Here is a 23,674-nt window from a genome sequence, read left to right on the forward strand (position 1 = left end):
AGGAATAAGGGTACGTTCCTCGATCAACCGTTGGTTATAACAAGACACACCACAATACAGTGGTCAACCATCAGAACGAAAAAGCGACATAATGAGACTAACACTTGTTTTTTTGTTTTATAGATCCTGCTCTTCCCTGAAGCCACAACGTCCACTAAGCAAATGCAGTAACGACCAGCAACGTCTAAGCGAATGCTTGATGTGCCTCAATGCTATAAGTCACTGGTTAGTTAGGTTATGCTATGTAACATATATGTAAAGTATTTAAGAAAATACATTGACTTTTAAAGAAACTGGAATATTTTTACAAACTAAATTAGCATCTGAGAGTACTTTGTACGAAGAAGAATGCAGAACTGGAAGATCATAATCCTTTTACAAACTACATTTATGTGTGTAACGGAAGATAATAACTAATCACAATAAACGTCACATACGCAACAAGACCAGCTGGAAACAACCCGATTGGGGATCTGCGACGTCCATCAGAACGTTTTGGCAATCTTCTAGGCAATGCACATTCTCCACCGTTAAACACGACCCTTGTCGGAAACCCATCTCCACGTGCTACTCGTATTCTCGGTGTACGTTTCTTCAAAAACGATATCACTGATTGTTGCTTTCCGGGCACTGGAGGTTCTCCTTTTTTCGACCCGTTCTTCAACCCGACCAAGTAGTTCAAACCGGGCAACCCCTGCATAAAAATCGTCTTGTTCACCTTTGGCAATTTCGTTCCGTTAAATGAATAAACATTTTCAAACCCTACGAACGCCCGCTTCATATGAACAGCCATGAACCAGTCCTCAAATGGCCGTCGGTTCCAGTTAAACATCGTCACCCGCGCGGTCCACCCGGTTTTATAATCACTATCAACATGCCAGTTCAAACTCACCGGACAGTTATCCGGGCACGGTAACTTTCTTGGTAAATCAAAATGCTTGATTTTCGCCCACGCCCTTGCTTTAATAGTTCTGTTAGCAAACGGGACCAACAGCGCTTCCGCAGGAAGTGGAAGCGCTGGTGCGTCCTCGGCACATTTTCTCGTATCTTCATCCTCGCAACCGCATGCACACGTGTTGCATGGGACGACTGATGCGGCGTAATAAGCCGAAAATGACACACAACATTGTGCCATTTTCCGCTTTGGTTTTGTTATATTACAAGCCACTTGATAAGTAGCTATTGCGGTGACTACGGCTTCAACCCCGCTCGGGTCGGGTTTTTCTGTCGGGTCGATCCGAACGGGTTGCCCACATCTGTAATGCGGGTTAACAAACCCTTCGATTTTCCAATTCTGTGGTGGGTTGATTGCGGTTCGGTTCATATCAGGAGGAAGTTTCCAAACATTCATCTGAAAAACCGATCTGTCTTTCATTGGGTTCATGATTTTCGGAAGTATGCTTCCGTTACGGCAACAGTATGGTAATTTTCCGACCTTTTCGTCGTCTTTCATGGTCGGTGGGAGGTCGGAAATTACAGGTTTTTTTTGACAGTTCATGACATTGGAAAAATCAAGGTCTTGGTAGTATTGTCCCGCGGCACTGTAGAGGCATTCGGAAGCATCTCTGCGACGAGTGAAGGCACCACGCATGTCGTATATGAACTCGTTTCGCATCCATTCGAAGGTTAAGTTCCAGTGGTCGAGGCGGCCGAGGGGGTGGTGGTTCTGGATGGTTACTTCAGCTTGATAACTGCTTTTATACGCCTGCTTAACGTCGTATAATATGGAGAGATCGGCTTTTTGACGAGGGAAGAACTTGAGTGCTGTCTTTTTCTTCTTTTTGTATTTAGGATCTTTTGTGCAACATACATGCATCAATTCTGTTTCATCAAGAAACAAAATTAGTAGTGTTTCATAAATGTTTATAGTTCATACACATACACATCTAGAAAGAATTAAGCACATACTGTCTTTGGTTGTAGCTTTAGGACACTTAAACCCTTCGTTTAAAATCTTAATATTCTTCGGCATAACGTTCCCGCCAATCTTCACTCCAAACATGGTCCCCTTGATCTTAACCTTAGCGGACATCTGCGCTAAATCGTTAGCAGTATCAATGGCGGTCTTCATATCCGCCTGCGGATACCCAGTCATACGCGTCCCATTTTTATCCACCTTCATTGGAAAACTATCACCATTAAGAACCGTTGCACCATCAACAGACACCAAGATCTCGTCATGCTGAAAACCGATAAACGCTTCCCATGATTTCAACTCGGTTGTGCCTGTGTTAACGACTATTAATTGTGATTTGAACGCCCACGATTGCGCTGTCGCGTTTTTGACATGTGGGTACTCTTTTTGTCGTGAATCGAAGGTGTATTGTAAGAAGATACCGTTACATGTTTCGACCACCTTTGGTAGGGTGATTGCCTCATCCTGAGCGGTAGTTATATAAATGTGATAAAGAAATAGGAGAAGCCATGATTTGCATGGCACTCTCATATCCTTGTTTTATTGGTGTTCAAGATTCACTACAACGTGTCGACCCTTTAACGACGTCACACACGGTGGTTTAAGTGGTTGCGATCAGTGGGTGTGGTGGTGGTGGTGGTGGTGGTGGAGGGTGGATCATCGGCGGTCCGACGGAAGAGTGAAGAAATAAATGGATGGTTATTAATGGAAAGTTGGGAGTGAGACCATTTCAGCTGCATTCTCTTCCCCAGTTTTAGCGTTTAAGTAGGAATCAGATTTGTACTACATTTGCCATGTAACATAACATTACATAACTTTGCAGAATATTTTCCACAGGTTTTCATTGGATGTATTTAATTTTGAAATTATATTTTTATTTGTTAATAATCTAATTAAAGGAAATTAGTGACTGTGCTTTGATTCATTAGGTTTTGATTCTTGTTATTTTGAAGACTAATTAACAACATTTCTTCAATTTATTTGGGACAAGTTTTATTCTTAGGGCAAAAAAGTAACAGCTACTGATGTAAGCTCGAGATTGACTTGCTTATGAACCACTCGAAATTGACTCGTTTATAAATTGCTTTATAAATTGCTTGAGATTGACTCGCTAAAAACTCGAATTAGTTCGAGTTTAAATGGAAACTAATTTTCTATAAACAAGGTCAAGCAATAACGGACCCGCCCCGAGTGGCCTAAGCTGCAAATTTGAATAGTTTGCGAGCCGAACAAGACTATTGACTATGTAAAATTTATATTCTAGCTATGCAATAAATACAGAAGAAAAAATTACACCGTTAGTCCATATGGTTTCTATCAAATTTCAATGTCAGGTACTAATAGTTTTTTGTTGCAAAATCAGAGGTATTAATGTTCTGATTTGTCACAATGTTGAGTACTAGGGCCAAACTTTGTTACAATGTTGAGTACTAAGGACAAACGTTGTTAACTTTTTTGTTAAGTGTTACTATAATGATTAAAATGCCCTTTAATAATTAAAATTTTTAGTCATTTGTAAAACTTAGAAACCGAAGGGACTATATGTGTTAAATAACCAAACTTGTTAAACTAACGAAACAGAAAGGCTGCCTTTTAGGGGTCTTCTCCGGCAGAGTCGCCAGATTCTGGCCATATCGGATCCATAAAAATTGTCTGTTTCACTCGTTTTTTCGTTAATGTTTATCTCCATCTAATCAAAACAAATAACTCGTTTGTATCACATATAAACTGCAAATTATGCTTATCCGCTAACCCATTTAACTCCAAAATTTCCATCATCCTCTCGATCCGTTATATCTTAAATTCGAGTATAAATATACGCCACTTGACCCAATGCGACCTCATTCCCACACAATTTCACAGTCAATTTCGTCTTTACAACTGACCGGAGTCGCGTCGGCATACCAGACTCCAATGATGCAATTCTTGTACATAAGATTGCAGACTAATATAAATGTTACGTGATATTTGTTTGTTTTATGATACACAACAAAAGCCCCATATTTATTTCAACTTACGTTATATTCCTAGATCACAAATTTGTTTTAGTTATTTTTAAAAATCTTTACTTGATTTATTATTTAGATTAAGTTAAAAAGTTTACTTTACTAGCAAATTATTACATATAAACTCAAAGTTTATAAATAATAAACTTCAATTCCATTTAATTTTATAAAAAAATATAAATAAAACGGAAAACATTATTTTAAAATTATTTTAGTCAAATATAATTAATTAAAAAATAGACTTTCTGGTTATTAAAGGGTATTTTAGTCATTTTAGTAAGTCTTAACAAAAAAGTTAACAAGGTTTGACCTTAGTTATCAATATTGTGACAAGATTTGACCTTAGTACTCAACATTGTGACAAATTAGAAAGTTAATACCTGATTTTGAAAAAAAAAAACTATTAGTACCCGACATTGAAAATTGACAGAAACCACAAGGACCAACGACCAACGGTGTAATTTTTTCAATACAAAATTCGATAGTAAATAATATAACCTAAATGATATATAGTACTTTGAATATAAAAAAACTGTAAATATATATATATATATATATATATATATATATATATATATATATATATATATATATATATATATAGGGGGCCGCTAGAATGAGAACCACCTCGAGTTGTAAGAACCGCGAGAACTACTTGATCCGGGGCGAGGTGGATCAATTTTTTTTTCCAAAAACGTAGATTCATGTATTATAAACACATTCGTAAAAAAAAATTTAAAAAAAATGTCATGCGTTTTTTACACCACAAGTTTATGGTTTACGAGTTCCGTAAATTTACGGGACTCGTAAACCACAAACTTGTGGTGTAAAAAACTACACGCACGGCATTTTTTTAAAAATTTTTTTTACGAATGTGTTTATAATATATGTATCTACGCTTTTGAAAAAAAAATTTAGTCCACCTCGCCCCGTACGGTGTGGTTCTCGCGGTTCTTACAACTCGTGGTGGTTCTCATTCTAGCGGTCTCCTATATATATATATATATATATATATATATATTATATATCAATAGAAAATTTCATGGTAGCTATATCTTGTATGTATTTTAACAACTATCTTAAAAACAAACTGTTAATTTTAGTCTATTAACCTGAGAACTTATTAACTTTTTAGTTGACGTGTTTTAAGCGTGTTTTCAGAGAACTAAGACATGGATAATAAGCTCTTTTAGGGATGCGTGCATGATTAGGAGCACATTTTGAAGATTTACTCATATATCTAATGACTTATGTGACAACCCTCACATTTACAGGTATCCGTACAAGTAATTAATATTCAATTTGTGCTTAATGACTGTGTATGATTACAACTGTGATTAAACTGCTTTCTGTTTTCTGATACATACATACATATGCATCACATTTATTACTGTCACTCTATTTATTACACACAAACATTAGTGAGAAACTTGATGCACAAAGCACAGTTAGCACACTAAACGGATAACCCAGAGACATGCTGACAATGCCAGCACCTAGACAGACAATGTTTTTGAGGCCAGTATGAGCCAGAGATAGAATACTACACTAGTAGGTAGTGTAGGGAGGTGATGACCACAAAACTGCGTCACTAGGTGATAGATATAGTGCCCGGAAGTGCGCAAAACACACTTTAAATGCAGAATTCTGCACTAAATAACCAAAATTCAGCATTTAATAATGCTAGTAAAGTGCAAAAACTTGACAAAGTAGTCCTAGATACTTTCCAAAGTGTTGGGAATTAAATGTGTCACTAAAAGTAATATAAAAGACACTTTAAAGATTAATTTAGCACTTTAACGGAACAACACCCAACCGAACAACCGGACTTTAACCGAAACACAAAAATATTGCCAAACACATTGTTTTTACTTTTTTTGAGCTAGTTAGGGTCCCCGAACACCCTAACACACCTTATAAATAACAATGCATCATAACATACTAACTAAACACTTTAATCCTAACTAGTTTGTAACTAGATCCATTACAACCCAACCCCATACCCCCCCCCCCTTCGACGGTTACATGGGGACTTCCCCCCATGAATTCTTTTCATTATTTAAATGGTTGATGCCAGTAGATTTAGGAAAATGTTAACCAAGGGTTATTAGATTTCTATAAAACCCACTAGTTAACCACCTTCTCTCATCACCACCAACATTTCACCTTCACACTCTCCCTCTCTTCTCTTTGGTTCGGCCGCCACCACCACACCACCATACCACCACCTTCAAGTCCTTTTCAAGCAATCCATACATACCCAAAGGTGCAAGAGACCCAACAACTAAGCTTGGTGTGTTCGGAAGCTCAAGGACCGCTCTCGTTTTCTTTTATCCATCACTTTTACGCTTTGAAACTCCCCTAGCCTTGTGCTAGTAGTAAGCGCCTTAGATCTTCATCTTGTTCATATTTTTGGTGATTAATAGTAAAAAGTGTAACACCCCCAAAATACCACCTGCGGAAACTCCGCGAGGCGTGTTACACATCAGAGTCTGAGCCACCAATCACATTGAACCAATGATAAATATTTAAATAAAACATGTCATTAATTGCCAAGATTAAATGTCAAACAGAATATCAATTCCCAAAGAGTTATATAGCGGAAGCACGTGATAAGTAGTTTAGCAATTGTTTCATAACAAAACTCAAAACAAATGTATCAATTATAAGTAATCCAATAGCTTCGATCCATGACCACTCCAGCACTCCCAGATAGCAAGTCCATGTCTTGTATTCTAACGACCTACAAGCATGCAGACAAGTGTGTCAGACGACGCTGGTGAGTTCAAAGTTTAGTTAACGTGTTTTGTTACCAGATGTATGTTAATGCGATTCAACGTTGCGGTACGATGTTGCTCATAACATGCTAGATACCCTAGGGAGTGTGCCCATATGTATTCGGGGAGTGTGCCCCATAAAAACCCCAATGCTCCTAACCAAGCATTGGTAATGATGGATCCCATGTACAATAACCAAGACCCAATTACATTGTTTACCCAAGATCCCCTTTCCAAACGTTTACTAGTTGTCCCAAACCACCGGGACGCATGCTTGAGAAATGCAGTGAACTCACCTTGGTTTGCTCGGTAAGATTAACTACCCGCTCACACTTAATCAGTTAAGTCCTAAAGTGGGCACGTATACATAATCAGTTTATAGTCACGAAGTTGGCACGTAGGTATAATCATAGTGAACATCGCATCAATACGCACCAAGTATCACATTGCATGTATTCAAGATCATACAAGTATTGGTTTATACTTAACGACAGTTAATTATTCCCGTTAACTTCTAACAGAGTCTCACTAGGTTACTGTGTAAGTTACCCAATTCGGCGAAACACAACATTGGCGAATCACAGGTTTGGCGAAACACATTCTGTTTCGTCAACCATCCTTTGGCGAAACACATTTTCTAATTCGTCGATGATCCTTGGCGAAACACAAATCCTGTTTCGCCGATTACTCTTGGCGAAACACAATCTTGTTTCGTCAAGGATTCCATTTCGTCAAACATTCCAATTCGTCAAGGCAGCAGTTACGTCAACATGTCAGTTACATCAAACATTATCATCAGTTACAGAATTATCACAGAACCCTAATCTCAACAACAGCCGTTACACCCTAACAATGAACAACCAGTTATCATACGAAAACAGGAACCAATGATCATCACGTATACAACCTGAAGTCTATGCACAACAGTTTCAACACATCCCTAAAACGTACATCATCAAACCACATGCTCACTTGTTTTGCAAAGATCGGTTGGTTGTTATCACAAGTATCATACGAAGATAATTAATCAGATCCTATTCTACCAATCGCTAGCATGTACAATTGTTGCAAGATTCATGAAACCCTAGTCTTCATCAAATGATCGCGACTACTAGAACTCAATCAAAACAAATGACAAATCATATATATTCACAGCCGTTTCATAATTCAGACATACACAAACAAGTATCGATCAATCAAACAATCATGAAACCGATATGACAAACACGCACTAACCGAGATATTAGCAAAGATGAGTCGGATCGTTCGAGGGGCTAGGGAAACGCAGCTGCCGTCACACACGAGAGAATTCTAGGGTTTCGGTTTTGTCAAAGGTGTGAAACTAAAACCGTTTCACGTAGTTATACTCGAAACAGCGTATTGGGCCTTAACTGGGCTTTGGCGAATCTGGGCTCGGTGAAACAGGCTTTGTTTCGTCGAGATGATGTTGACGAATCTAATTCTATTTCGTCGAGATGGCCTTGGCGAATCTAGTTCTGTTTCGTCGAGCACTTATGTGGTTTAATCAGTCTAAGTTCAAGTGTTTCATGATAATTCTCACATTATGACAGTAATTACATATATGCACAATACGTTTCATTAACACATAAACATCACAATACATTCCATCATATCACATCACAAGTCAATAAGTCAAACAACTAATCCGTCCAGGTCAACGTGCATTTAATGTGAAAGTGAAGGTCGAAAACTCGAGTTGTCACATCATCCCCAACTTGAAAGAAATTTCGTCCCGAAATTTGATAGGCCATCCGCAACACGATGCGATGCTAATCAGGATGACTGTGCGTTTTCCGCGGGTGTCACATCATCCCCAACTTGAATGGGAATTTCGTCCCAAAATTTGATAGGCCATCCGCAACACGATGCGATGCTAATCAGGATGACTGTGCGTTTTCCGCGGGTGTCACATCATCCCCAACTTGAATGGGAATTTCGTCCCGAAATTCACTGGTTACCTGAGATCTAGAACTGCCAGGCTTGGCCTTGTCTTTGGGGAACAAATGTGGATACTTACGTTCCATTTGGTCCTCGCGTTCCCACGTGAACTCCGGACCACGTCTTGAGTTCCAACGAACTCTCACAATCGGTATACGGCTGTGCTTACGCACTTTAACTTCCCGATCCATGATCTCAATTGGTTCTTCGACGAACTGCAACTTGTCATCTATTTTCAGCTCTTGAAATGGTACAACTAGTGTTTCGTCAGCCAAACACTTCTTTAACTGCGACACGTGAAATACATCATGGACATTACCCAACTCAGCAGGTAATTCCAACCTGTAGGCCACCTTTCCAATTCGTTCCAGAATTTTGAATGGTCCTACATAACGAGGGTTTAGTTTGCCGCGCTTCCCAAAACGCACCACACCCTTCCAGGGTGAGACTTTTAACATAACGCGATCATTAACTTCAAATTCCAGAGGTTTACTACGCTTGTCAGCGTAGCTTTTCTGACGGTCGCGAGCTGCGGCCATACGGTCCCGAATCCGTACAATTTTTTCCGATGTTTCAAGCACAAGCTCCGGGCCTGTGATCTGACTGTCACCCACCTCCAGCCAACAGAGAGGTGAGCGGCATTTTCGTCCGTATAGTGCTTCGAATGGAGCTGCCTTAATACTTGTATGGTAGCTGTTGTTGTAGGAGAATTCTATCAACGGTAAATGTTTCTCCCACCCTTTCCCGAAATCAATTACACATGCCCGCAACATGTCTTCAAGTGTTTGGATGGTGCGCTCACTTTGACCATCCGTCTGCGGGTGATAAGCGGTACTCATGTCGAGTCGTGAACCGAACGACTTATGCATTGCTTGCCAAAGATCAGAAGTGAATCGTGGATCTCGATCCGAGATGATAGAAGTTGGTACCCCATGTCTAGAGACGACTTCTTTAAGATAAACCGCTGCTAGTTGCGAAAACTTGTCTATCTCCTTAATCGCTAAGAAATGTGCTGACTTTGTGAGGCGGTCAACAATCACCCAAATGGTATCGTTTCCAGCCTGAGTTCTTGGTAGTCCTGTCACGAAATCCATGGCGATCTGTTCCCACTTCCATGTGGGTATCTCTGGTTGCTGCAGTAGACCCGAGGGCTTTTGATGTTCGGCTTTGACTTTAGCACAAGTCAAACATTTGCTGACGTAGGTTGCTATGTGAGCTTTCATGCTAGGCCACCAGTAGGTAGTTTTCAAGTCGTGGTACATCTTATCTGATCCAGGATGTACGGAGTATCGTGACTTATGTGCCTCCTCCATTACAAGTTCTCGTAAGTTGCCATAGAGTGGGACCCAGATGCGTCCGGTTACGTAGTAAGCACCGTCTCCCTTTTGTTCTAGTCGTTGCCTTGAGCCGCGTAAAGCTTCAGCTCGAACGTTCTCTGGTTTCAACGCTTCTAATTGAGCGGCTCGTATCTGAGAAGGAAGTTTGGATTGGATCGTGAGTTGCAACGCTCGCACGCGCCTAGGTGCATTATTCTTTCTGCTGAGGGCGTCAGCTACGACGTTCGCTTTGCCCGGATGGTACTTGATGGCACATTCATAATCGTTCAATAATTCAACCCATCGCCGTTGTCGCATATTTAACTCTCTCTGGTCGAAGATATGCTGAAGACTCCTATGGTCGGTGTAGATGGTGCATTTGGTACCGTACAGATAGTGCCTCCAGATCTTCAACGCAAATACCACCGCCCCTAACTCCAAGTCGTGTGTCGTGTAGTTTTTCTCGTGAATCTTCAACTGTCGCGAGGCATAGGCTATCACCTTCTCGCGTTGCATTAATACACAGCCGCGACCTTGAATCGACGCATCACAGTAGACCACAAAATCTTCGGTACCCTCTGGCAAGGACAAGATCGGTGCACTGCAAAGTTTCTGCTTTAACAACTGGAAGGCCTCTTCCTGCTTCGTTCTGCAAGAGTATACCGTGTTCTTCTGTGTCAGCGAGGTGAGGGGTTGTGCGATCTTCGAGAAATCTCTAATAAACCTCCGATAATATCCAGCGAGACCAAGAAATTGTCGCACCTCAGAAGGAGTCTTTGGTGCCGCCCAATTCTTGACTGCGTCCACTTTCGCAGGATCCACATGTATCCCTTTCTCGTTAACAACGTGCCCAAGGAAATGCACTTCTCGAATCCAAAAATCGCACTTAGAAAACTTCGCATACAGTTGTTCCCTTCTCAAAAGTTCTAAGATGAGACGTAGATGACGCTCATGATCCTCCTTGTTCTTTGAATAAACCAAGATGTCGTCAATAAATACTATAACAAACTCGTCGAGATATGGCTTACATACGCGGTTCATGAGATCCATGAAGACCGCTGGTGCATTTGTCAATCCAAACGGCATGACCAAAAACTCGTAGTGTCCGTAGCGCGTTCGAAAAGCAGTCTTGGGAACATCCTCCTCTCTAACCCTTACCTGGTGGTAACCCGACCTTAAGTCGATCTTTGAATAAAAACTTGACCCTTGCAGCTGGTCAAACAAGTCGTCGATGCGTGGTAACGGATAGCGGTTCTTAATGGTTACCTTGTTGAGCTCTCGATAATCGATACACATACGGAATGACCCGTCTTTCTTCTTTACAAACAGAACTGGGGCTCCCCAAGGCGAAGAACTGGGTCGAATGAAACCCCTATCCAACAATTCCTGTAGCTGATTAGACAATTCCTGTAGCTCCCCAGGAGCCAACCGGTATGGAGCTCGAGCAATTGGGGCCGCTCCTGGTGCCAGATCAACCTGAAATTCTACTTGACGGTGAGGAGGTAACCCTGGTAACTCCTCTGGGAACACATCAGCGAACTCCCGCACCACTGGCAGATCCTCGATCCTTCTTTCCTCAGACTGAGCGTTTGTAACTAAAGCTAACATTGCAGGATACCTCTTTTGCAGATACTTCTGCGCATGCATAGCCGAGATAATACCAACCATCGTCCCACTACGATGCCCTTGAACCAATAATGACTCCCCATCAGGGAGAGGGATACGCACCACCTTCTCCTTACACAAAATTTCTGCTTGGTGCTTGGACAGCCAATCCATGCCTACCACTACATCAAAACTACCGAGCGTAACGGGAAGGAGATCAATATCAAACACTTGACCCACGAGATCTAGCTTGCACCCGAAAAGGACATTCGAGGCTTCTATCGTTTTACCGTCTGCTAGTTCTACTACTTGCTTAACTTCTAAGGGCGTTGGGGTTATCCCCAATCGTTGACTAAACTCTAGGGACACATAACTCCAATCGGCACCAGAATCAAACAACAAAGAAGCAATATGATTGTTTACAGGAAACGTACCGGTGACAACATTGCCGTCATTCCTGGCATCCCCTGCCCCAAGCTGAAACACCCTTCCCCGAGCTCCATTACCGTTACCCCCATTGTTGCCATTGTTGTTGTTGTTCCCAGCATTGTTGTTATTCGGGCGGTTGTTGTCGTTAGCGTTTTGATTCAACTGAGGGCAATCCCGCTTAAAGTGACCCTCGTCTCCACACTGATAGCACCCCTTCCTGAAGCCCTGATTCTGCTGGGGTGGTTGTCCCTGCTGTCTCTGGTTCTGCTGGTTCTGTTGCTGCTGGTGTTTGGGCTGTGGGGCCCTACAATCCCTGGCCTCATGGCCCGCTTTACCACACCTGTTACATATCCGACCACACGGCCCGAAATGATGATAGCCACACTTGTTACATCGTGGCTTCCTCCCCGCATACTGACCCTGGCTTTGGCTACCCCCTTGGCCTTGATTGACAGAAGACGACTGGCTGATGCTGCGGTTGTTGTTATTATCTGGTCTTTTCTGTGTCTGACTCGCGCTAGAGGCTTTATCATAGTCACTCCACTTCCTTTTGTTATCATTAGCGGACGCAGTGGCAGTGGGTGCAGCAGCAGTAGTGGTTGAAACACGCGGCGGTAACGAGTTACTCTCTACCTCTTGATCCACAATCTTGTGGGTCAATCGAACAATCTGTGTCAAATCATTGAGATGGGCTGCAGTGACCAAACTCTTCACACGCGGAGGCAACCCCTTGATGAATAACTCAATCCTCCGAGACATAGGCCGGGACAAGTTCGGGCACATGTCCGCCAATTCATACGATCGCTTCACATACGCTTCGACTTCAGATCCAACCATCTTCAAGTCATAGTACTCGTTTTCCAGCTTCTGAACCTCATCCCGAGGACAATACTCCTCTCTGATCAGTTCTTTAAAATCATCCCAAGTTGTAGCATTTGCTGCCTCGATGCCCAACAACTGCACTTGGGCATTCCACCACGTTAGGGCACCATCCGCCAAGGTACCCGCAGCATATTTCACCCTGTCCCCAGCGGGACAGTTACAAATAGCAAACACAGACTCTGCTTTCTCGAACCATCTCAGAAGTCCCACAGCCCCTTCAGTCCCGGTGAAGGTCTGTGGCTTACAGTCCATAAACATTTTGAACGTACACGCAGGCTGGTTGGGTTGAGGTTGCACTTGCTGACCAGCTTGATAGGCTGCTAAAGCCTCAGCCACACGGGTATTGATTAGGTCAGTCAACTCAGCCTGAGTCATGTTGATGTGGCCACGTCCGTGTCCTCGTCCACTCATGATTCTATAGATAGAGATGAACCGATTCAGGAAATCGAAACGAGATGGATATAAAGTATCATGTTGATATCTACGTACTACCAAGTTCACACATAATAAGGCAGAACCCTTCTCACGCTCGATAAGCCTCACTGGGACTTGCATGCACCCCACGTTATTATTAAGTGTGCACCCATAATAATAAGGCAATTTGCATGCTTATCTCAGTGCCTCTTAGCTTGCGCTCGAAGTTTCCCCCGTTCACACAACACAACGAATGGTATCACAGGTTTACTATTCACATAAGTCGAAGAGTAGTGTCTCACTATCAAGTCACCGTAGTATCGAGTGTATCGTGTCATGCAAGTTATGAGTGTGTGACTACTAAAGAAGTAATGCATAAACTAAACAGGAGACGAACCTTGCGATCTGGAGCTGAGTGTCATGATCGATTCTTCGAAGGTATTTGGTTATAGTCTGGTTTTTATAAAACGTTTTGAAACCTAGTTCACTATAACCAGTGGCTCTGATACCAAACTGTAACACCCCCAAAATACCACCTGCGGAAACTCCGCGAGGCGTGTTACACATCAGAGTCTGAGCCACCAATCACATTGAACCAATGATAAATATTTAAATAAAACATGTCATTAATTGCCAAGATTAAATGTCAAACATAATATCAATTCCCAAAGAGTTATATAGCGGAAGCACGTGATAAGTAGTTTAGCAATTGTTTCATAACAAAACTCAAAACCAATATATCAATTATAAGTAATCCAATAGCTTCGATCCATGACCACTCCAGCACTCCTAGATAATCGATACACATACGGAATGACCCGTCTTTCTTCTTTACAAACAGAACTGGGGCTCCCCAAGGCGAAGAACTGGGTCGAATGAAACCCCTATCCAACAATTCCTGTAGCTGATTAGACAATTCCTGTAGCTCCCCAGGAGCCAACCGGTATGGAGCTCGAGCAATTGGGGCCGCTCCTGGTGCCAGATCAACCTGAAATTCTACTTGACGGTGAGGAGGTAACCCTGGTAACTCCTCTGGGAACACATCAGCGAACTCCGGCACCTCTGGCAGATCCTCGATCCTTCTTTCCTCAGACTGAGCGTTTGTAACTAAAGCTAACATTGCAGGATACCCCTTTTGCAGATACTTCTGCGCATGCATAGCCGAGATAATACCAACCATCGTCCCACTACGATGCCCTTGAACCAATAATGACTCCCCATCAGGGAGAGGGATACGCACCACCTTCTCCTTACACAAAATTTCTGCTTGGTGCTTGGACAGCCAATCCATGCCTACCACTACATCAAAACTACCGAGCGTAACGGGAAGGAGATCAATATCAAACACTTGACCCACGAGATCTAGCTTGCACCCGAAAAGGACATTCGAGGCTTCTATCGTTTTACCGTCTGCTAGTTCTACTACTTGCTTAACTTCTAAGGGCGTTGGGGTTATCCCCAATCGTTGACTAAACTCTAGGGACACATAACTCCAATCGGCACCAGAATCAAACAACAAAGAAGCAATATGATTGTTTACAGGAAACGTACCGGTGACAACATTGCCGTCATTCCTGGCATCCCCTGCCCCAAGCTGAAACACCCTTCCCCGAGCACCATTACCGTTACCCCCATTGTTGCCATTGTTGTTGTTGTTCCCAGCATTGTTGTTATTCGGGCGGTTGTTGTCGTTAGCGTTTTGATTCAACTGAGGGCAATCCCGCTTAAAGTGACCCTCGTCTCCACACTGATAGCACCCCTTCCTGAAGCCCTGATTCTGCTGGGGTGGTTGTCCCTGCTGTCTCTGGTTCTGCTGGTTCTGTTGCTGCTGGTGTTTGGGCTGTGGGGCCCTACAATCCCTGGCCTCATGGCCCGCTTTACCACACCTGTTACATATCCGACCACACGGCCCGAAATGATGATAGCCACACTTGTTACATCGTGGCTTCCTCCCCGCATACTGACCCTGGCTTTGGCTACCCCCTTGGCCTTGATTGACAGAAGACGACTGGCTGATGCTGCGGTTGTTGTTATTATCTGGTCTTTTCTGTGTCTGACTCGCGCTAGAGGCTTTATCATAGTCACTCCACTTCCTTTTGTTATCATTAGCGGACGCAGTGGCAGTGGGTGCAGCAGCAGTAGTGGTTGAAACACGCGGCGGTAACGAGTTACTCTCTACCTCTTGATCCACAATCTTGTGGGTCAATCGAACAATCTGTGTCAAATCATTGAGATGGGCTGCAGTGACCAAATTCTTCACACGCGGAGGCAACCCCTTGATGAATAACTCAATCCTCCGAGACATAGGCCGGGACAAGTTCGGGCACATGTCCGCCAATTCATACGATCGCTTCACATACGCTTCGACTTCAGATCCAACCATCTTCAAGTCATAGTACTCGTTTTCCAGCTTCTGAACCTCATCCCGAGGACAATACTCCTCTCTGATCAGTTCTTTAAAATCATCCCAAGTTGTAGCATTTGCTGCCTCGATGCCCAACAACTGCACTTGGGCATTCCACCACGTTAGGGCACCATCCGCCAAGGTACCCGCAGCATATTTCACCCTGTCCCCAGCGGGACAGTTACAAATAGCAAACACAGACTCTGCTTTTTCGAACCATCTCAGAAGTCCCACAGCCCCTTCAGTCCCGGTGAAGGTCTGTGGCTTACAGTCCATAAACATTTTGAACGTACACGCAGGCTGGTTGGGTTGAGGTTGCACTTGCTGACCAGCTTGATTGGCTGCTAAAGCCTCATCAGTCAACTCAGCCTGAGTCATGTTGATGTTACCACGTCCGTGTCCTCGTCCACTCATGATTCTATAGATAGAGATGAACCGATTCAGGAAATCGAAACGAGATGGATATCAAGTATCATGTTGATATCTACGTACTACCAAGTTCACACATAATAAGGCAGAACCCTTCTCACGCTCGATAAGCCTCACTGGGACTTGCATGCACCCCACGTTATTATTAAGTGTGCACCCATAATAATAAGGCAATTTGCATGCTTATCTCAGTGCCTCTTAGCTTGCGCTCGAAGTTTCCCCCGTTCACACAACACAACGAATGGTATCACAGGTTTACTATTCACATAAGTCGAAGAGTAGTGTCTCACTATCAAGTCACCGTAGTATCGAGTGTATCGTGTCATGCAAGTTATGAGTGTGTGACTACTAAAGAAGTAATGCATAAACTAAACAGGAGACGAACCTTGCGATCTGGAGCTGAGTGTCATGATCGATTCTTCGAAGGTATTTGGTTATAGTCTGGTTTTTATAAAACGTTTTGAAACCTAGTTCACTATAACCAGTGGCTCTGATACCAAACTGTAACACCCCCAAAATACCACCTGCGGAAACTCCGCGAGGCGTGTTACACATCAGAGTCTGAGCCACCAATCACATTGAACCAATGATAAATATTTAAATAAAACATGTCATTAATTGCCAAGATTAAATGTCAAACATAATATCAATTCCCAAAGAGTTATATAGCGGAAGCATGTGATAAGTAGTTTAGCAATTGTTTCATAACAAAACTCAAAACCAATAAATCAATTATAAGTAATCCAATAGCTTCGATCCATGACCACTCCAGCACTCCTAGATAGCAAGTCCATGTCTTGTATTCTAACGACCTGCAAGCATGCAAACAAGTGTGTCAGACGACGCTGGTGAGTTCAAAGTTTAGTTAACGTGTTTTGTTACCAGATGTATGTTAATGCGATTCAACGTTGCGGTACGATGTTGCTCATAACATGCTAGATACCCTAGGGAGTGTGCCCATATGTATCCGGGGAGTGTGCCCCTTAACAACCCCAATGCTCCTAACCAAGCATTGGTAATGATCGATCCCATGTACAATAACCAAGACCCAATTACATTGTTTACCCAAGATCCCCTTTCCAAACGTTTACTAGTTGTCCCAAACCACCGGGACGCATGCTTGAGAAATGCAGTGAACTCACCTTGGTTTGCTCGGTAAGATTAACTACCCGCTCACACTTAATCAGTCAAGTCCTAAAGTGGGCACGTATACATAATCAGTTTATAGTCACGAAGTTGGCACGTAGGTATAATCATAGTGAACATCGCATCAATACGCACCAAGTATCACATTGCATGTATTCAAGATCATACAAGTATTGGTTTATACTTAACGACAGTTAATTATTCCCGTTAACTTCTAACAGAGTCTCACTAGGTTACTGTGTAAGTTACCCAATTCGGCGAAACACAACATTGGCGAATCACAGGTTTGGCGAAACACATTCTGTTTCGTCAACCATCCTTTGGCGAAACACATTTTCTAATTCGTCGATGATCCTTGGCGAAACACAAATCCTGTTTCGCCGATTACTCTTGGCGAAACACAATCTTGTTTCGTCAAGGATTCCATTTCGTCAAACATTCCAATTCGTCAAGGCAGCAGTTACGTCAACATGTCAGTTACGTCAAACATTATCATCAGTTACAGAATTATCACAGAACCCTAATCTCAACAACAGCCGTTACACCCTAACAATGAACAACCAGTTATCATACGAAAACATGAACCAATGATCATCACGTATACAACCTGAAGTCTATGCACAACAGTTTCAACACATCCCTAAAACGTACATCATCAAACCACATGCTCACTTGTTTTGCAAAGATCGGTTGGTTGTTATCACAAGTATCATACGAAGATAATTAATCAGATCCTATTCTAGCAATCGCTAGCATGTACAATTGTTGCAAGATTCATGAAACCCTAGTCTTCATCATATGATCGCGACTACTAGAACTCAATCAAAACAAATGACCAGTCATATATATTCACAGCCGTTTCATAATTCAGACATACACAAACAAGTATCGATCAATCAAACAATCATGAAACTGATATGACAAACACGCACTAACCGAGATATTAGCAAAGATGAGTCGGATCGTTCGAGGGGCTAGGGAAACGCAGCTGCCGTCACACACGAGAGAATTCTAGGGTTTCGGTTTTGTCAAAGGTGTGAAACTGAAACCGTTTCACGTAGTTATACTCGAAACAGCGTATTGGGCCTTAACTGGGCTTTGGCGAATCTGGGCTCGGCGAAACAGGCTTTGTTTCGTCGAGATGATGTTGACGAATCTAATTCTATTTCGTCGAGATGGCCTTGGCGAATCTAGTTCTGTTTCGTCGAGCACTTATGTGGTTTAATCAGTCTAAGTTCAAGTGTTTCATGATAATTCTCACATTATGACAGTAATTACATATATGCACAATACGTTTCATTAACACATAAACATCACAATACATTCCATCATATCACATCACAAGTCAATAAGCCAAACAACTAATCCGTCCAGGTCAACGTGCATTTAATGTGAAAGTGAAGGTCGAAAACTCGAGTTGTCACAAAAAGAATGGTGAAAATGTAAGAACTCTAAAGAACATAATCAAAGTCTTGGAACATAACCTAACTAGAGATGAAATATGGTTAAAGTAATGAAGAAATCATGTTGTTCTTATGTTGTTATGCTTATTGTATGTTGTTTGTTAGTAAAAATATAATGGTTCATCACATAGACTTGCTAGATCATGTTTAAAGACATAAACTAGCAAGATGTGAAGGTTAAAAATGTGTAGGATGATGAAATCATCCATACATAAGCTATGAACTTGATTACATACATGTTTCTTGAAAAATAAAGATCAAAATGGGTTGTAAACTTGTAGATCTAAAGATCTATGAGTGGTTTTTCGAAAGAACCAAGTGAAAAATATGAGTTTTTGTTAAAACTTGGGTCTTGTATGAACTAAACACATTTTTAGTAAGTAAACAAGCTAGTAAGTTACTACTTGCTTTTATAATTTTTCAAGTTCATAAGCTTATAGTTCATGCTTATTTTTGTCAAGATTGGTGATTAGAGGTTGTATATTGTTGGTTGATGATTGTTTGAATGATTTTACAAAAGAAAATGATATGCTAGTAAGCATGGACACCTCCATTTACAAAGGAAACCCTGGCGAAATTTTTCTAGAATTTCAACACTTAGAAATATTTTTCTAACAAGAGTTTACAAATATATTTTTAACTTTATTTTTCTAAATAAGCTTCGCCATCATTTTCATTTCAAAAATTACCAAGTACCGGAGGTGGATTTTTCGTAAATAAAATTTGATAAATATATATTTAGAATATATATTTTATAATAAAACGCTTGTGTGATTGTTTGTTATTCTGTGCACTAGATATATTATTTTTAGGGTAAAAATAATATAACTTGAAAATACCATGAAATTACGACTCCAAAATAATACCAACACTCTCAAAAAATAAATATTTAAGTTACACAAGTATTGTTGCTTTACGACACGCTAAAACGTAACTTATGTATATTTCGGAAAATACTCTCATACGTATATTTTGATAAAGTATTATTTTGGAAAATGTATGAGGTAAAATATAATATTTTTGGGAAAAAATATATATTTTGGAATTAAAATGTTTTAGACAAGTGATTAAAATATATTTTCTAAGTGGGACTTAAAATATATTTTTCGGAATTATAAAGCGTACATGTATAAATACCCCCATCCTTGGGAAGGAAATACACTTATAAAATAATTAAGAAGTGTGAATACGAAATAGTTTCCTAACTATTTTTCCAAAAACATTAAACCCTAAGCCAAGGCACGACCCATCCGTCTAATAGACATTAGTACGTGTAGGTCGTCATGCAGCAGTTCGAGTTTGAGATTGACGTTACAGGATACGCACTTCTGTGAGTTCATGTCCCCCTTTTCTCTTTACTGTTTTCAGTTTTATACTTCGGGGGTGAAATACATGCGACAATTATTACAAACATTTATTACATGGTATGGTTAGCGTAGGGAAGGTTTATACTACTAGATCATGTGAGGGGTGGGTACAACACTTGAGGCCATTAATCCTCGTTGTTAGGACCGAGGGACACAAGAGTGATAGATCTATTTAGGTGTAGCGAGCCCACACCCGTGAGGCCGGGGCGGCCTATAGAGGTGACTGTGTCTTCCAGCCGAAGCCCGGTAACAAATTTGCTAGGTTTGAGTTTCCCTGCACTTTCTCACACATACCAGTGGCTTTGCAACCCATTGGTGATCTCTTTTTCCTTATTGCTACATACCAGGAACTTTTACTTATACATGAAAGGTTTATACATACTCATTTTTACATGAGCTCGCTCAACTTTTGTTGATTTTTCAAACTACATGTATTTCAGGAAATTAGTGGATCTGGCAATGTATGCAATCACGTCAAGCTGCGTAGGGAATAATGATGTCATCCGGGTTTAGGAAGTGTGACCCTTGCCTTGACGGGTTACAAGTCTTAAACCGTAATTTTAGTCAAGTCTTTTGTTATGTCGTGTGAACATATTTTCATTATGTCATGGTTGTATTTCTTTTTATGTGTCGACTTTTAAAAACAATGTTGTTGTAGTAACTTTTAAAACTTGATGAATGGATGACTATCATGGTTTTACTTTCATATAGCATTGTTGTGATTATGCTATGGTATTAAGAAGTCACACCAAATAAACCCACGCTTCCGCAAAAGCCAGGGTGTGACAGCTTGGTGTCAGAGCATCGATCATAGCGAACTAGGATTCTTTCTCGAGTCTAGACTATGATTATTATGGCTCTCACGAAAACATTTTTACATTGCATACACTAACACGTCCAGATCCAGGATACAAAACATTTTTACAAATAAAAGGCACAAATACACTTTTTCAAAATTATATTTCAGTCTTAGAGGCTGGGGAGGTTCAGCCTTAGAGGCTGGGGAGGTTCAGTCTTAGAGGCCGAGGGAGGTTCGGTCTTAGAGACTAAAGGGTTCAATCTTAGAGATTGGGGAGGTTTAGTCTTAGAGATTGGGAGGTTGGTCTTAGAGGTCAGGGAGTTAGTCTGAGAGACTAGGGAGTTCAGTCTGAGAGGCTGGGAGGGACTCTAGGAAGACTAGGAGAATTACTTATTTGCTTTATGGTGACTTACATGTTTATTTGATTTCATGTTGATATATGTGCATATGTGTGATTGTGTTACAGACACCCTGGTTTCTTCTTCAGACACAGGAGTATCAGACACAGTAGACCCCATGGCAGTCGTGTCGGATGACGAGATACCGTCAGAGGGAGACGTATACACCTCAGACACCACGAGTACAGATGACGATGATTTCCAGCCGTTCGCGCTGCCAGACATCGGAGTTGGGCCTGTTAATGGCATTCCTGCTGGGGATTTACCTCTAGCGGTGATCCCTGCTCCCATTTCGCTTGCTGCTTTCCCCGTGGTGGATGTGCCACTCGATGTCGTATCTGATGACGACATTGATCTGTTCGAGGAGGGTCCGCCTGAGGACGACTATGAGGGTGGGGCCCCGATTGATGCTGACGTTATCCTTCCTATAGCTGAGGCCCCTGTAGAGGAGCTTCCTGTTGGTTCACCTGTCCCAGATTCGTTGGAGTCTGTGGCATCTGCGTCTTTGCACGACCAGGGAGTGCAGCATCACTCTTCTGATGCCGACCCCGATATGGCGATGTCAGCTGCACCCTGTCCATCACACGAGTTCGAGTTCGACCACGAGATCGATGATGATTTTGATCCAGTCTTTCCCCCTGACTTCAATCCTGACCATGATATCGAGTTTATTCATATGGACCAGCCCTTAGAGGCGCCCGTAGCTCCTATTGATCCTTTGTTTGATAATCCTGCTGATTTTGATATGGATCTTGTTGACCCCGAGCCTGTCATGGCCCCAGAGCCTGTTGTTGCTCCTGATCCTGCACTAGAGCATGACCCTGTTCATGATAATGCACCGGCCATTGCACCTCTTGTTGATGATATACCCATTGCTGACCTTCCCGTCGTTGCTCCACCATTGGTGGATGATCCTGTTGTTGATGCACTGTTACCTGATCCCGTGTCGGCATTGCTTGACCGTGCACCTTTTGTTGTTCACATAGATCCACGTTACGCTGACACCCGCAACGGGTGGATCGATGACGATGACGATTACCCACCGTTTGTGCTACCTGTCACTCCTCCAGTAGCACTTGTTTCTGCACCCACTGATATTCCATTTTTTCCCCCACACACCATAGACGCCCATCGCACTGACCTTCCCATTACGTTCCTCCAAGACATACCGCCACCTCGTCCTGGAGAGGGGTCATCGAGGCAGCCGCCTGTTTCTGTTCCACCCGTACTGTCATCATCCTTACCGTTCACATCTCGGTTTCCTCATGTTGCACCACCTACTGCACCATCTTTCATCCCATCGAGTGAGCCTTTTTTATGGACTACGCCCCCTATCATGCCATTGTCTGATCCGTACCACCCGTACCATGTTGGGTACACTACGGAGGATATACTTACATCCTTGATGATGCAGCAGGATGCATTAACACGTCGTATTCAGGAGTTGGAGAGAGCTCCATGACTACCTTGCCATTGTCAGACCCCATTTGCAGCACCGCACACTCCTCGTCCGCTTTCCCCTGATTCAGACATTCGTTTCTTGACATCTGAACAGCAGATTGCATATTTGGTGCGCGTCTGTCGTGCCTTAGAGGAGGACTGGTTACATATGCGTCGCTTACTTTTCTCTCGTTTTCCTCCTCCTCCTCCGCCATCAGCATAGGCATTTTGGTTCGATGCAGGTAGACTTTTGGTGAGAAGACCGCGATTGCGCCGACTATACAGCATCTTGAAGACCGCATTTTGATGTCATGACTTTTGATATTTAGTTTTTGGTTGTTGTAGATGACTAGATAGTTCAGACAAGGGCGATGTGGCCCTTAGTCACTTTTGATGTACGATACAATTATAAAACTTGTAAACATTGTATTGTGGTCTTGATTTTATAATAGCTCAATCGCAGTATTCTCATTATATGCATTGTTGGGTTAATTGTTTTAACTTTATAAACATGAGATGTTATGTGCTTGATGAATGTTATTACATACACATACTATTTACTTACTATGACCTGGCCAACATGATCATCTTTTAGAAGATGCCTCCAAGACGTGACCCGCGCATGCCCATTACTGAGGCGGAACTCCAAGGGATCATTGCCGCAGCTATCGCACAATGCGCTGCCTCTCATGCAGAGACGAGTGGAAATGTCTCAAACAACAACGACAATAACAATCCACCCAATGGTAATGTTAAGTCGTTTGAGATATACTCTGATACATTTGGATTTTTATAGCACATTCGCTAATACCATTTGTAAATTCAAACGTATGTGCAGGGTGCACCTACAAGCAATTCCTCGACTGCAAGCCCGTAAATTTCGACGGCACTGGAGGTGCTGTTGCGTTTGTTAGGTGGGCTGAAA

General features: G+C 42.1%; 1 protein-coding gene across 1 annotated transcript; it reads right to left on the minus strand.

Annotated features, from left to right (window-relative positions):
• Positions 1 to 214: 214 nt before the first annotated feature.
• LOC110890336 (COBRA-like protein 10) lies at positions 215 to 2,446 on the minus strand. The gene is made up of 2 exons (XM_022137933.2): positions 1,909 to 2,446; positions 215 to 1,821 (listed from the first exon to the last, which is right to left on the minus strand). The coding sequence occupies exons 1-2, from the start codon at positions 2,444 to 2,446 to the stop codon at positions 389 to 391; spliced, it is 1,971 nt and encodes a 656-aa protein (XP_021993625.1). The 3' UTR covers positions 215 to 388.
• Between the last annotated feature and the right edge of the window lie 21,228 nt (positions 2,447 to 23,674).

The sequence above is a fragment of the Helianthus annuus genome, chromosome 11 (genome assembly GCF_002127325.2).
Source record: "Helianthus annuus cultivar XRQ/B chromosome 11, HanXRQr2.0-SUNRISE, whole genome shotgun sequence".
Lineage (NCBI taxonomy): Eukaryota > Viridiplantae > Streptophyta > Magnoliopsida > Asterales > Asteraceae > Helianthus > Helianthus annuus.

Excerpts from the sequence above, each read along its gene's own strand:
- LOC110890336 (XM_022137933.2), bottom strand. The coding sequence starts at position 2,446 with ATGAGAGTGCCATGCAAATCATGGCTTCTCCTATTTCTTTATCACATT. Across the intron at positions 1,822-1,908 it reads TAAAGCTACAACCAAAGACA|AATTGATGCATGTATGTTGC; the intron begins GTATGTGCTTAA and ends TTGATGAAACAG.